The 14,101-nt window shown below is 35.8% G+C and overlaps 2 protein-coding genes across 3 annotated transcripts in view; one reads left to right on the forward strand and one right to left on the reverse strand.

Moving 5' to 3' along the window:
- LOC128186866 (sodium-dependent dopamine transporter-like) overlaps positions 1 to 7,703 on the forward strand; it is a 29,792-nt gene extending 22,089 nt beyond the window's left edge. For both annotated transcript variants that reach the window (XM_052856805.1, XM_052856803.1), the window contains exons 8-16: positions 321 to 455; positions 762 to 865; positions 1,658 to 1,782; positions 1,889 to 2,001; positions 2,086 to 2,214; positions 2,997 to 3,096; positions 3,786 to 3,886; positions 3,978 to 4,145; positions 6,403 to 7,703. In XM_052856805.1, the coding sequence (XP_052712765.1) occupies positions 321 to 455; positions 762 to 865; positions 1,658 to 1,782; positions 1,889 to 2,001; positions 2,086 to 2,214; positions 2,997 to 3,096; positions 3,786 to 3,886; positions 3,978 to 4,145; positions 6,403 to 6,510 (1,083 nt within the window). In that variant the 3' untranslated portion in view covers positions 6,511 to 7,703. The remainder of the gene's footprint in view (positions 1 to 320; positions 456 to 761; positions 866 to 1,657; positions 1,783 to 1,888; positions 2,002 to 2,085; positions 2,215 to 2,996; positions 3,097 to 3,785; positions 3,887 to 3,977; positions 4,146 to 6,402) is intronic.
- A 4-nt stretch (positions 7,704 to 7,707) lies between these two features.
- Positions 7,708 to 9,599, reverse strand: LOC128186868 (uncharacterized). The gene is made up of 3 exons (XM_052856812.1): positions 9,114 to 9,599; positions 8,201 to 9,032; positions 7,708 to 7,890 (listed from the first exon to the last, which is right to left on the reverse strand). The coding sequence occupies exons 2-3, from the start codon at positions 9,026 to 9,028 to the stop codon at positions 7,795 to 7,797; spliced, it is 924 nt and encodes a 307-aa protein (XP_052712772.1). The 5' UTR covers positions 9,029 to 9,032; positions 9,114 to 9,599; the 3' UTR covers positions 7,708 to 7,794.
- Between the last annotated feature and the right edge of the window lie 4,502 nt (positions 9,600 to 14,101).

Raw genomic sequence — 14,101 nt, forward strand, 5'->3', positions numbered from 1 at the left:
CCTAATTCTAGTTCTCCTGCAGACCATCTGTACTCGGCTTTGGTACAACATCACTTCAGGACATATATATGCTGTCAAGTCCATTTGATTTTTATCTAGAAGTTTTCGTATACATTTAATATTGCGAAAACCCAACAGTTATGCTATGTACAAGAGATAAATGTTTATTTTTCTGAAATTTTAAGATAGGATTACAATTCATACTGTGGAAATTTCACGCGCTGTATTTCATACAGTAGCTATTGAGAAAATACAAATCAACGTTATATCAGTTCACTGTGAACATGGTACATGGTATTTTCCTCCCTCTTTCTCTCCAGGTCGTGTGGTTTACAGCTTTGTTTCCTTACGTGGTATTAGCCATCTTGATGGTTCGCGGGGCGACGCTAGAGGGCGCTGGCAAAGGGGTCGAGTATTATCTCACCCCCAACTTTACCAGGCTAGCCAGTTCTAGTGTAAGCTTTTTGCCGTTGAAAACTGACTAGTTGTATGTTTTAAGTAACCTTACTTTGATCTAACATCGATTTTAAGTGTACCTTTTCTATCTGACAGAACAAATTACTAAGTTTCATATACACCTTTTATCAGTCCAAGAAATTAGACACTTAACATCATTAAGGTGGTGTGTACTTTTTTAATTTTCTAATTTAAAGGTGTTTGCTTTTCTGTCATCTATTTTTGGTATTTTGCTATAGACGTGTCTTATGTTACAGGTGTACCTCTCTAAATTACGTTATTGACATTCTATTGTTCCAATGTAGGTGTGGGTAGACGCCGCAACGCAGGTTTTCTTTTCTCTGGGGCCAGGCTTTGGGGTCCTTTTGGCATTCGCCAGCTACAATCAAATCAACAATAATGTTTACAGGTTTGTAAAAAAAAGAACACGCATTTGAACAAATTTTTATGCTCTCTCCCTTTTTATCCAAAATAACTTCACGTCTATTAACAACTTCCTCTCTCGCTCTTCAAATATCACAAAATAGAGCAAAATTAAAAATCAACCTCAATGAGGATTTCAAATGCACTGAATGTGAAAGGTTAACAAATTATATTTTACCATCATGTTCCGCTTCCATTAACTTTAATTGAATAAAACGAATACTGGTACACCCGGTTTTTTCCCTATTGGAGAATTTCAGTCCCTCGTTCTGTTTAGCGGTTTGTTTGATTTACGTTGAAAACCTTTTAAAGCGACCAATAAGTTGAATTTGCAGACGACAAGTGTTTGAGGGGAGAATTAAGCAAGGATGTATAGGGGGACGCGTGTCAATTAGTCCCCGTCGTTTCTATTCATAGAAAAACAATAAATAAAAGCCACGACATCATCAATTCTGTTAATTCGGCAATCAGTGGTTCAGTGAAAGGGTTCCATTGCTCCCATTAGCTACCAGTGCTCCATCGTACATAGATTTGATTCTCATTAAACGTGTTACGAAAGTTATTAGACATCATCTTATTGTCTTTCATCATTAGCGTATAATAAATAAATGTCCCCAGTACATTATAATAACTTAAGGATGTGATATAATAAAACGGGCAGTCGTATGTCCTTTAAAAAATTGAAAGAGCAAGTTTTTCCGGACGAAGAGTTACAACCTTGCTTAATTGAATGCACTCTACATCAGAAAATGAATATTTAATATACATCTTGTTGCAGGGATGCCTTAATCACTAGCTCCATTAACTGTATGACGAGCTTCGTCTCGGGATTCGTGATCTTCATGATACTTGGACACATGGCGGAGACGGCCAACTTACCCATCGATAAGGTGGCTACAGAAGGTACACCTCGCTATCAATCTTGCCAAAGTCCAGATGACTTTAAAAAAAAAACCCAGATCTTTCAAGCAGAATTGTTCGTACTGTATATCAAATATCTGGTTTGTAGGTCCGGGTCTCGTTTTCGTTGTGTATCCTGCTGCCATAGCAACACTTCCGGCAGCACCCTTTTGGTCCATCATATTTTTCCTGATGCTTTTGACCTTGGGACTAGACAGTTCGGTATGCATCACTATCAGCAACATTTTGTATATATGTCGTTTACTTATAGTAACTTTAACTAGGCTATACTTAATTCTTTCTTAGTTTGGCGGGTCGGAAGCCATCATCACAGCTATCTCTGACGAGTTTCCGGTCTTGAGGAAACACCGGGAGCTCTTTGTCGGGGCTCTGTTTGCTTTGTACATGATTGTAGGGCTCGCTTTCTGCACACAGGTAGGTTTGGTCTGAGGTAGCCTATAAAAACTTACATATAAAATGAGACACTATTTGCCATCATTAACCCCTTAACCCCAAGGAAAGAGAAACACTTAAAACAAAAATCAAAACAAGCTCACAAAAAAAAACAAGATTCCACACATCGAAAATTTTTACGCAATTTTTGTTAAATCACCAAATTAAGGTGTACTAGGTTATTACATTTAACGTATGCTATATCCGCTCGGGTTTCTTTAGAACTATGACAGTTTTAGTTTTAGTTTTTAAATGTGTCTGATGATTAATATTTGTTTGAATATAAGATGTGTAATGGCCATGCATTGTTAGCTGAGCTATAGCGGTTTTCCTTTGATGATATAGAGTGTGGAATAATAAATATCATTTATAGGCTCCGTCTAGTGATATAATGTGTTTTAGTTCACCATTAGCTCTAGTGTTAATTACCCTCGCTTCATTTATCGGTCGATTTATAAAAGTGTCAAAGTCCGGTCTACGATTTATTGTTTAAAAAAGGAAATATACGTACAATACATCAATAATTTCGGGTATAAAAAAATAAATGTGTTTGTAAATACCCTGAAAAACTGAAGACGAAATTAAAAAAGAAAAGACGGAAGTTTAAATATTAAGATTCGAACTTATCTTAAATAATGAGATGTCTTTATAATACCCAGAATTTTGAACAAAAACATTTATATCTTAATTTCGTATTAATTTATTTCGTATCCAAGAAAGAGGTATTGAACGTCATTTCTAACTTTCACGTGTTTCTCTTGAAGGGCGGTGCCTATGTGGTGTCCCTGATGGACAGGTATGCGGCAGGCTATTCCATTCTGTTTGCGGTGTTCTTCGAGAGTTTGGTGTTGTCGTGGGCTTACGGTAAGCCATGATTGTTTTATAACAAAAAACAATGATTGTTTATAACAAAAGTTTATTTAGCATTGTACAATATTTTATTGTACGAATCCTGTCCATTTTGAAAACCAACATTAAGCTAGTCCTGCTTACGCATGCTGATAATTAACCAACTCATCGGACTTTTCTTGTTCTCGTGCATATAAAACATGCACTATTCTCATTGGTTCCTACCCACTTTCGTAAATAAAGTCCCACATATCACGATAATGTTTGCGCATGATAAAAGAAATAGCGCTTTTGTTCGTTTCCATGCCTAAAAAAATGAAAAGTTACGTTCTTCATTAATCTATTGAGATTAGAAAGCTATGGATAGAAAACAGAAAAGCTCTATAAGTTGGCAGTCAGCTAATGCAAAACTGTTCATGGGTTTCGGGCGATGGAAAGTAGTTGTTAAAGTTTACGTTCACGTTCATCTTTGATGACCAATTTGAATTGCGTCTAGTAAATGATACCGTTTTCATTTCAAACCAAAATATTTTAAACTGTATCTAAGTGAATGTCTTTTATGATCGGAAACTTATAATATCGCGCTGTATTATGTAACTTTGATCAAAATTATTTTATGCAAAAGGGCAGGTTTAATGTTGTTGAGCATTAAAGACACGTGCACAACGTCATGAAAACTATAAACTTTGATTTCCATTCATTAGGCGTTGAGAGATTTTCAAACGATATTCGGACTATGCTTGGTCACCCAGCAGGAATTTACTGGAAAATCTGCTGGAAGTTTGTAGCTCCTTTATTCATCCTGGTAAGTTAAGCTCAAACAATGCGTTACTGTTCGCCATGTAATTTGATATTGAAAACGAGACTGACAATATGGCGTCTTTGTTTCTTTACAGTGGATCATGATTTTCGGCCTGGTTCAGTATACCCCGCACAGTTACGATGCCTACGTTTACCCGTGGGAGGCCAACTTCATTGGTTGGTGTGTGGCCCTCTCCTCCGTTCTCTGTATCCCTCTCTTCGCTGTCATTGGATTCATCAGAGCCAGCGGCACGCCCTCTGAGGTACATCACGGTCCTTTTGTAACTTGTATGATATAGTTTTGTCCGCTAGGACCAAAAGTTACAAATTGCATCACGGTGTAAAAGTGGTGTCAGTCCAGACTTCTTCACAGTTCATGGGAAGTTTGAAGGGATGCCAGTTTTAGGCAGGGTGTCTGGGGCCACCTCGGGGCCCCTATTGGGTCCAGGCCAAGCCCCAGGAATCCCCTGGATTTGAGAGATTTTGTAGAGTAAAGATGAAGTCTTCAAAGGTAGACTTTATGATATTACTTCTCGTGATTATACTTAAAACAATAATATTATTTACAATTTTTAAAGGTTTGTACATTAAAGACTTGCAGTAATTCCATCCAAACCCCCTGCCTTGAAGAAATATTAGAAACATTTCCTTTATTTATTCCTAATAAAAAAGATTACCTTGCCAGCTTGTGCTATAATATACATGGAAGAGTCGTTAAAATCACTAGCTATACTCTGTCCCAAGATATTCTGGATTCACATTTGGCTTAAGGTCAGACGACACGTTCCTCAATTTTATATAACTTTTTCCAGGAATTTGTTGATGGTTTACTACTATTTTGACAGGCTTTCTTGCAAAAAATTAGGGTACCTTACCAGGCATTTCTGCAAAATACTAGAGTATGCAATTTCCTATACAATCTTCTTGAAAATACGCTTGAATTGCTGATATAAAAATAAACACATATACAGCACAGCAAAATTCACTACTCTATCTCGGTGGGGGCGGGGATTCGAACTCATGACCTCTAGAACACATACGCTTCGGGCAGTGAGCGGCCACGGTTCAAGCCACTCGGCCATGTAGACACATTACAAAATTGACTTAAATTTTAATCATTTTTAAAATAATTGTAAAATTAATATTTTTTTATTGGAACTCTTTATTACGAGGAGATACTAAAAAGATTTTCGAGGAACGTGTCGTCTGACCTTAATTGCTTGATATTTATAAATACCCCAGGATTCAAATGATGTTCATTCAAAAATATGAAAAATATCCAAGATTTCTCAGTCGAAACGCCCCTGTTAGCTTATCAGGTTTCAACACAATGCTAAAAAATATGATGTCTACGGAGATTTTGTATTGCAGCAAGCCCGGATGATAACGTTGAAAAATTGCGCGATGTATTCCGAGTGTATTACGAATGGAGAAAAGATGTAAACATTCCCCATTATAAATCTTCGTAAGGAGTCTGTTTTCGTTCCTGTGAATTTTTACGAGTGAAAGATGATAATGTGTCACTGAAATTATCTTGGAAAATATCCCTTTCAACTATTTCAATTGCACTTCTTTCACATGTATTTTTAATAAAAATCGGCCAAATGTGCTGCATAAATATCTTGGGACAGACTATAGTGCGACCCCCCTTGAATCCGCCACTGTAGTTGCATAGCATCTATGTTTCGTTATGATGAATTTTCGAATATTTACAATGAAGTGAATTTAAGAATAAAGTTTTTGATAATCGAATTGGATGATTACCGTCTTCCTTGGAAGAAGTATAAAGAGTTGAAATAATTTACAGTCTCCGGGTTGTGCACTTCCTCTCCTTTGTGATTGGTTGAAAATACATGGTGTGAAAATTTAGATTTATTTCATTGGTTAAAATACTGTTCGGCGCAAGGGAGATAATTTTCTGATGATCTTTTTCACGTACGACTTAACAAATTTCGTAGATTTCAAATCTTAAAAAGTGAGAAAACGAAAAAGCAATACAAATTGCTATGAATGAAATACAGCCTTTGGTTTTCAGGTCCAACTAGTTGAAAGTAACATTCTACAATATCTATTAAGATTATTTGGTGTTTTTTTTAGCATTGTTTATTCAAATATTTATGCCAAAATTAAAAAAAATTGATGCGGTATGCCTAATATCGGTAAAGTTATTTGCACCGTAGATAGATAAATGCAGTGGTATTACTTTGATTTTATCAAAATAATACGAGTCTACGACCCTACCTAAGATCTCTTTCACCCTATAGTCGATCTCAACTTAAAAGCTCGGGTACACAGTTCTCCATTTTAGACGCGCAGACTTAAACGACACATGACACAAAAATGTTCGGATAAATCCACTCGCCATGCTATGTAGAGGAAGGTGACATTTATATAAAAAAGAATTAAACTGTCTTTGATAACTAATTGCTGTTTTAAGTTTGTTCTAAAGACGGTAAGCTTTTTAAAAAAAGCTAAACTTGTCATAGTTAAGTTTTGACTGTCATTCTTTTCCTTTCTCAGCGGTTAAGATTTCTCTTGACCCCGACCAATGACAAAGCGATCCAGGCGACGGCAGGATACCACGTGGTTCGGATGAACGGTGGAATGGTAATCGGAGAGAAGGTGTAGGAATCTTCCGCAGCCAGTGTGCACTCCAAGTAGCGTGTCCGGAATTATCCGTATGTTCTATTCTAGTCCGGGGTCTAGTCATGGGAAGAATGATATGTATGAAACGATAGAACTATCACTTCCGGTTTAAAGACACGAAATAATTAATTCATTCATAGGATGGAGTTGTGTTGTTTAGTTAATGTAGGGAAACCTTTATTATTCTGGAAACTTTTTCCATAACAGTCTAAGAAACTATGTTAAGTCTTGAAAGTAGGTAGCAAGACAAACCGTCAGCACAACAGCCAAATCATGACCAATTCACCTTCATGGTACTTAGTTCGACTCTTTACTGAAACACAGAGAAACTCCTTAGTATCTGTTTTATACCTCATCAGCACTGGCACGATGTATATATTGGAAGTGCCTTATTTATAAAAGATTGGGAAAATGTCATGCACTTACTGAGTTACACATTTCTTATAATATACCTCATTGTGGACTCATTATTATATAATGGACCATGTATGTTCTTCGTTATGATTTATGTATTGTTAATGGAATGGTGCAATATTTGCGCGAATTATTAGGTTCTTGACGTCACTAGCAGACGACAAATTGCTATCGGCGTAGGTTTTCCCTTAACTCATACAGAAATACTCATTGTCCTTCCGTAATGCCACTTGTTATTATATTTTAAGAATGGTGGTAATTCTCCTCATCACTGTTCTACCGCAGACATTAGACAAGACTATACTGGACAGATTCTTTTTTATTGTTTGCATTGTTATGGAAATAGAGAGAGTTTGAAAAAGATTGTAAAGACAGTACCAAAATGTGGCTAAGGATAAAGAAACTACCTTCTATTAATTTGTTTTTGAGAAAGAAGATGGTTTTTGATTCACGATAAAAGTAGCAACGTAGCTCTGTATTTTGAAATTTCTCATGCAACTGGAAATTTCAATACGCACAATGTTTATATATAGCGTTGCTCTTTTGTCACAGAGTAACTTTGTTTGTATTGACAAAACTCTGATGAAAGTATATATTGTCCCGTGTTTTGTACCAAGATGTCTTAATATAAGGACTCGAATGTTGTGTTAATTCATGTATAGATGTATTAGAGGAAGTGTATTGTGACCTGTGGTAAAGGATATAATTGTTATTGCATAATCTCTTATATATTGTGAATATATCAATAAAACAAACAAAAACACGTTGTTTCTTTCTTTGATTTATACATCATTGCTGCTATAAAATCTTTGGCTTATTTCCTTGACTTTGTTTGGCACGTGTGAATAGGTTTTAGGATTCGGCCGCTTCCTCATCCTTTAGAACTGTCACGTGAATGTTCGATATATTGACAGGTTTCTCCTCTATATCCCAGTCCTCATTCGTTGTCTGAAAAAATAACAAATTCAGAACTCTCCGATGAGACAAATGTTAGAGTTATTTTTCTTTTGATCGCTAGGAACAATCAGATATTGGTAAAGGTTCAGTTCTTATAAACACACACTATTTCTTATATTTTTTATCCCGTTGACACAATTGCAATAATTTAGATATTAAATATAACTTTTATTTGACGACATAATTAAACATAAGGAGCAACAAAGATTTTAATATGGTGTAAATGATTGTAATTGTTTTTTTTAGTTCTGCTAATAATGTATCTTAGTTGTTTGCTGTATACATGGAGGGTGTATCGTACCTGCAGTATGGTTATTCTGTCGTTGGGCATCTCCTCCGTCACATATAGGTAGTTTCTGGCAGTGGTCACTGATAACGGGCACTTTATGATGAAGTCTGAACACGTTTGGTGTAGTTTATTGTTCTCGTACTTGAGACATTGAATTGATTTCTTATCGTACCCACACAGATACACATTGCGGCCTCTGTCTACACATACTCCACTCGGCGTGCACTTAGGATCAAAGACAAACTTTAGTTGGCCCGACAGACCTATACCCACCACTTTACAGAGCCCAGAGTCGGACACTAAGATACACTCTCCCGGTATATAGGTCAGACTGGCGGGTGTTCGAAACGTTACAGAATTATTCTGACAGGTACTCACGGTAATTAGCACTACCCCCATGTAATTAAGCACGTCCACTGAACTATCCCCTAACTCGCAGCATCCTGCCACGAGTCGCTCCTCATCCACACAACAAATAGGCTGGTACTTCTTCTCTGTCTTTCTCCTTGAACTCAGGGTCAAGGTTCCTTCCAAGCTAATGAAAGACAGCGTGTTGACCTCTGGTTCTGTTATGACCACGTGACTAGAGAGCGGAAGCAGGGATCCTCCACATGGATCGTCCAGGAGAAGGTGATCCACACAGGCCCGGGAGCGGATCCTGAATCTCTTAAGTCTCTTGTTTTCGTTGTCCACGACCAGTAACTTGTTACCCACACTGATCACGTGGGTAAAGAGACATGTCTGTTCGTCGGCTAACTTGGCGCTGAAGCCATCGTAAGATGGGAAGGTGGTGAATGGGAGAATGTCAATGGCAGCACAGGCCGGGACGCTACAGTTCATGGCTCTACCTGAAAAAAAAAGACTGGGGTCAGGTACCTTAAATTGACACACGGCCCACAAATAAGTGTACTGGACAAAAGGAAACCTACCTTGTCTATCAGGTCGCTGTTTGCTCACCGTTTTTTTCTCTCGTGGGTTTCTCGGTAAAATGTCGATATGTTTACATAGTTCAACCTTGTTGTAGAATATCGACAAATGGTGGTAAATTTCACCTCCTTTGGGACCGAGATAAGTATTTATACCCAGCGATTTAAATTCTTATATCGGGTTTCGTTTGATTGCAATATTGTGTGCATTTAAATTGGGTCTGACTTCCCCGGTTCCATTGAGCCCTTATGGTTCTAATGGCTGCACTCACTACAGGGAACAATACACTGACGATTTATAGTTCGTAGTTTTGTTTTATTCCAGTCAGATAGATGCCGCTCTATTCATTACACAGATTTTGTTTGAATCTCCTGGATCAAACCTCCAGATAAAGTACAAATAAACATAAACTGTATAAAGGTAAACACATAATAGCGCGTTGATGTAAATCCGAGATTAAAGTTGTTTTAACATGTCATGTTGCTTGTTTGCTTCTTAAATTTAGCTACTGTGAGATACGAATTTATAACATGAACTTTATGTTTATTAAGGTAAGGGGTATAGCTCCCATATTTCATTGCGACATAACACCACCAACTCTTTTTCATTTGATGTCATACATTGATTTCAGGGTTGCTTTTTTTTATTTCGCGGAATTTTATGTTTCATTGAAAAAAATAACCGGACTCAAGTATTTTATCGAATTCCACAAAAACCGAAGTCCGCATCATATGGTTTTGAATTGTGTTTCAGAAACACTGGCCACATATACATCTATAGCCTACTACTATATAAAAATAATAGACTCGAATTTTTGGGCTTTAATACCGAGAAATTACTAAGATACGTTTTTTCCTGAAATCTGTGAACTTGGAAAGGTTTCAAATAAGAAGTTTTCGTTTGTACACAGGATAGAAGTCCAAAATTAATACTTTTGTTGTTATTCTATTTTTAAATAGGTCATTAGAAATTTTTTTTAAATGAATCATGATGTAAATAGTGACATTAGTTCCGAACATTTTAAGCATAAATAACCCTCATAATAGTCACATATAAAATGTACATATTTTCACGAAATTCATTACATTTTATCAACATTAAAATTTTAAATCATGAACTTTAACCTTTTGTTGCATTAAAACGGGTCCGGCAAAATCGAGAAAAAAAATTTATATAGTAATGGTATGTAATTTGGTACAATTCCTAAAAAATGCAAGCAGCAACCTTACCTTAAAATGGAAACTATAGTATAACTGCCTCCAACTAAGCAAGAAGACTAGTCACTAAATGAACTTAATTAAATGCGATGTGCAGTTCGTGTTTGTGACAGCAACATCCGTTACAAGAACTACTAGAAGATCAGGAACGAAAAGTTCCAAAGAAACTATATCTAAGGAATAATATTGATATCAATGATATGGTTACATGTATTTCGGTCATTGATTGTTCAGTGTCGCCAATAATAGAAATGATCAATCGCTCATCGTTTACCGCACAAAAAGGGAAACCACTCTAATAAGTCATCGGAAAACTGAAATCCGATTTTTCAGCTTGGCATAACAGGTTCGATAAACGTGTTTTACAACTTTCATATATTCAATACGAATGAACAATTGACAGCATATTATTACCGTTTTAATTAATACCGCTCGTCATTTCTTGACTTGAATAGACAGGCCCCGCGATAGTACTGATGATATTCCTCGAGTCTCTCCGTGAGTGGTTTCTTGCTTATTTCATTCTAATTACCTGGGCTGCATTTTATTTAAGAACTTACGACAAAGTGTGTAAATATTATCCGTCTCATGGATTGATTTTAAATTAAAATATATATAAACTAATTTATTTACAACTATTTTGACTGCCATAATTATATTTCACAGCCATTAGAATAAAACACTGATTAATCGTTTGTGATTAATCATCATTCATTAATTTGGTCGTAAGTTCTTTTGCAAAACGCAGCCCAGAAACTTACTCAGAATAGAATTAATCAAATCAAAAATGAATTAACGGTATACTTTTTTTGTTATTCGAGAAATTAATCTAAAATCCGGATTGCAAACTTTTTGGCAAAAGCCAGCTAGATGAATGTTGGTAGGATGCATAGACTGTCTGAAAATGATAGACATATATATGTCATATATATATTCAAAGACTGGCAGATGCTGGAATATTCAATTAACGACCAAACCGAACACATTATTGGTGAAGTGTATTACTGCACTGTCCCTGGCTATGTAGTAAGTCCGCTCGATACAAGCTGCATCATCAGACGGAACCCCGCCATTAGTGATGTACGGCTGACTCACCTGTGAGGAGCAGAAACACCGAGTCCCTCTTGGCGTTAATGGATTAATAACACAGAAAAGGGGGAAATCTGCGAGACGGGAAACTTACGAAAAATGAGATTGTCACAAGCTATAACAAAAAAACCCAATCGCTCGGCTCCGTCGCAGCATTAAGTTTCTTAATAAACACCAATACCCTTTTAGATGAAACTGTTACACGCTGATCGGCTTTTATTCGTTTAATCGGGCATGTAAGCAAGACAATGGGTCTCCTGGTCTCGCTACAGCTAGATAGGAACAGCACACAGGGAGAAAATGTGTAGATGAAAGATTATTTTCCATACTGGAATGGGAATGCCTGTTTGTTTGAACTCTTGATATCTATTTTCTGTGGCTTTTTGAAAATTTGATGTCTTCTTTGTCTATAACTATTTGTACATTTAATGTCTGATGTCTTATTTTTGAATGTATATTTGTACACTAATTGATCATTTTATGTTTACATTCCTCGTCTAGGACTATTTGTACATCTGATGTCACCTGTAAGTATGACCATTTGAACTTTTGATTTCTTCTTTCCTATTTGTACTCACATGTAAGTACGTTACATAGAAGGAAGAGCCAATTCTTCCATAAATGGATGTTATTTGACGATGTTTGAAGTCTGGCGTCAGTCCGTGCATTGCTAAAATGCATATGACTGACCTGTATCTTTGGTTAATCCACGCCCTCATCCCTGTTCTCAAAGACGGTAAATTAGATTCACTAGTGTTAACAAATTATCATACTATCAACAAAAGAAATTCAGTTCAAGACTTTGTGATCTGTACATTTTTTCCTCAAAGTAAATTCAAAGTGCGAAAGTTTTTTTCAATTAACGATGCATATACGACTTTTGTGTTTATCATCATCGCAGAAATTTTTTTTCTTTGCGTTCGTTAAAAAGCACACGCATGGTATACTTGCAAAACTTGTTTTTGCATAATTTGATAATTTTACATATATGTATACAGATGTTGATTTAAATGCATAATATTTAATAAAAGTTTTAGGGGTTTGAATAGGAATTTGTGTCATCTAATTCACCCATGTTCTTTGGTGTTTATTTAAGTTTTCCTACAACGTTTTTATTTTTGGGAGTTGATTAAAATCAACTCACACACTGTCACACAGACAAACCGAAAGTGAAACAGTGTTTGGACCTCAGCACAAATCATTGCTGCTGACAAGACTTAGTTCTTGAAAATAATTGATAAACTCGATTTCATGTATGCTAAAGCATTGTTTTTCAAGGAAACTTATTTATAAGTACCTTCAAAATAGTCAGATTTTAAATAGTACGAACAATTTGAATATTTTTGTAGTCGTATGTATTCCTACGCCAGAGTTCAATATAGTCTCGTCCAACTCGACGCTCGGCTGTCTCCGTAAATTCTTGTCGGAGATTTACGGTGTCAGCTGAGCGTTTGGTTGAACGAGACTAGAGTTCAATATTGCTTGGATCCATACAATTTTCGAGAAATATTTCTATCACTGATACATAGTTTGATTGAATTAATTTTATCTTTAAATATTATTTAACATGATTCATATGGGGGTTTCTCGACATTCTTGTCGAAAAAGTCCAAAACTCCATATTATAAAAATGTGCGTAATTCAAATTAGAAACTATATGTACTTGTCATACAAAATAACATATCATTGATTTTAATATAAATAAACATCGACAAAATCAACTCCCGTCAGTTCTTCAGTACTTTGATTACTGTTATCAAAGCGGAAGTTCTGTGTCCTGTGGTTTCCTGCATCAATGAAACATTATTCTATTGGAAGTGCCCTTCAACTCGGGAAGGAAACTGATTTCAGTCAATGAAATATAAATAACCCAATGACTTCTGTTTACTCTCGACTTCCGTGTGAGTACAATTGTTGACTGTATACAATTTTAATGACGTATTTCAAACGACAGACCGTATTCAATTTTAATAACGTATTTCAAACGACAGACTGTATACAATTTTAATGTAGTATTTCAAACGACAGACTGTATACAATGTTGTAATGACGTATTTCAAACGACTTTTAAAAGAGTATTCGCCACAGTTACTTAAAATTGATAAAACTTATCACCCATCTATTAATTATTTCAACCGCAACTAGTGATAATTTAATCAACGACACGATACTTGGATTGCATTATGAAATGCTTTATGCTTTGAGTTTCTAATGCTTAAATGGTATGAAATTTTGTAAAATTTCACTCCAATTTTTTGTTTAAAAAATACCTTTTTTTTTTTAAAAATAAAATCAAATTATCAAATACACAGGTAAAATTGCAGCATATGTTCAACATATGTTTCGAGTAACATATGTTGAACATATGTTGCAATTTTACCTGTGTATATTGGTGTCTTTGATATTTAGTTTTGGTTGGGGTGGTGTAGGGTGTTTTTCATCTAGGGGTCAATCAAAACACCAAATATTTTCAACACACTTTGTGCGAGTAAAATTGTCATCGGAAATCATGTTCATATTCCAGCAGAATACAATTAATTTGACAGACGTTTTCGTTCTGTAGGAAAACATAAACATGCAGTTGTTCTAAAGCATTAAAAATCTTGCAGGTTTTTTTCGGACAATAACTTACACAGTTACTCTATTTGTGAGGACCATTCATTCATTCAGTTCTTTTATA

This window comes from Crassostrea angulata, chromosome 6 (assembly GCF_025612915.1).
Source record: "Crassostrea angulata isolate pt1a10 chromosome 6, ASM2561291v2, whole genome shotgun sequence".
NCBI lineage: Eukaryota > Metazoa > Mollusca > Bivalvia > Ostreida > Ostreidae > Magallana > Magallana angulata.

Excerpts from the sequence above, each read along its gene's own strand:
- LOC128186868 (XM_052856812.1), bottom strand. The coding sequence starts at position 9,028 with ATGAACTGTAGCGTCCCGGCCTGTGCTGCCATTGACATTCTCCCATTC. Across the intron at positions 7,891-8,200 it reads ACAGAATAACCATACTGCAG|ACAACGAATGAGGACTGGGA; the intron begins GTACGATACACC and ends TTATTTTTTCAG.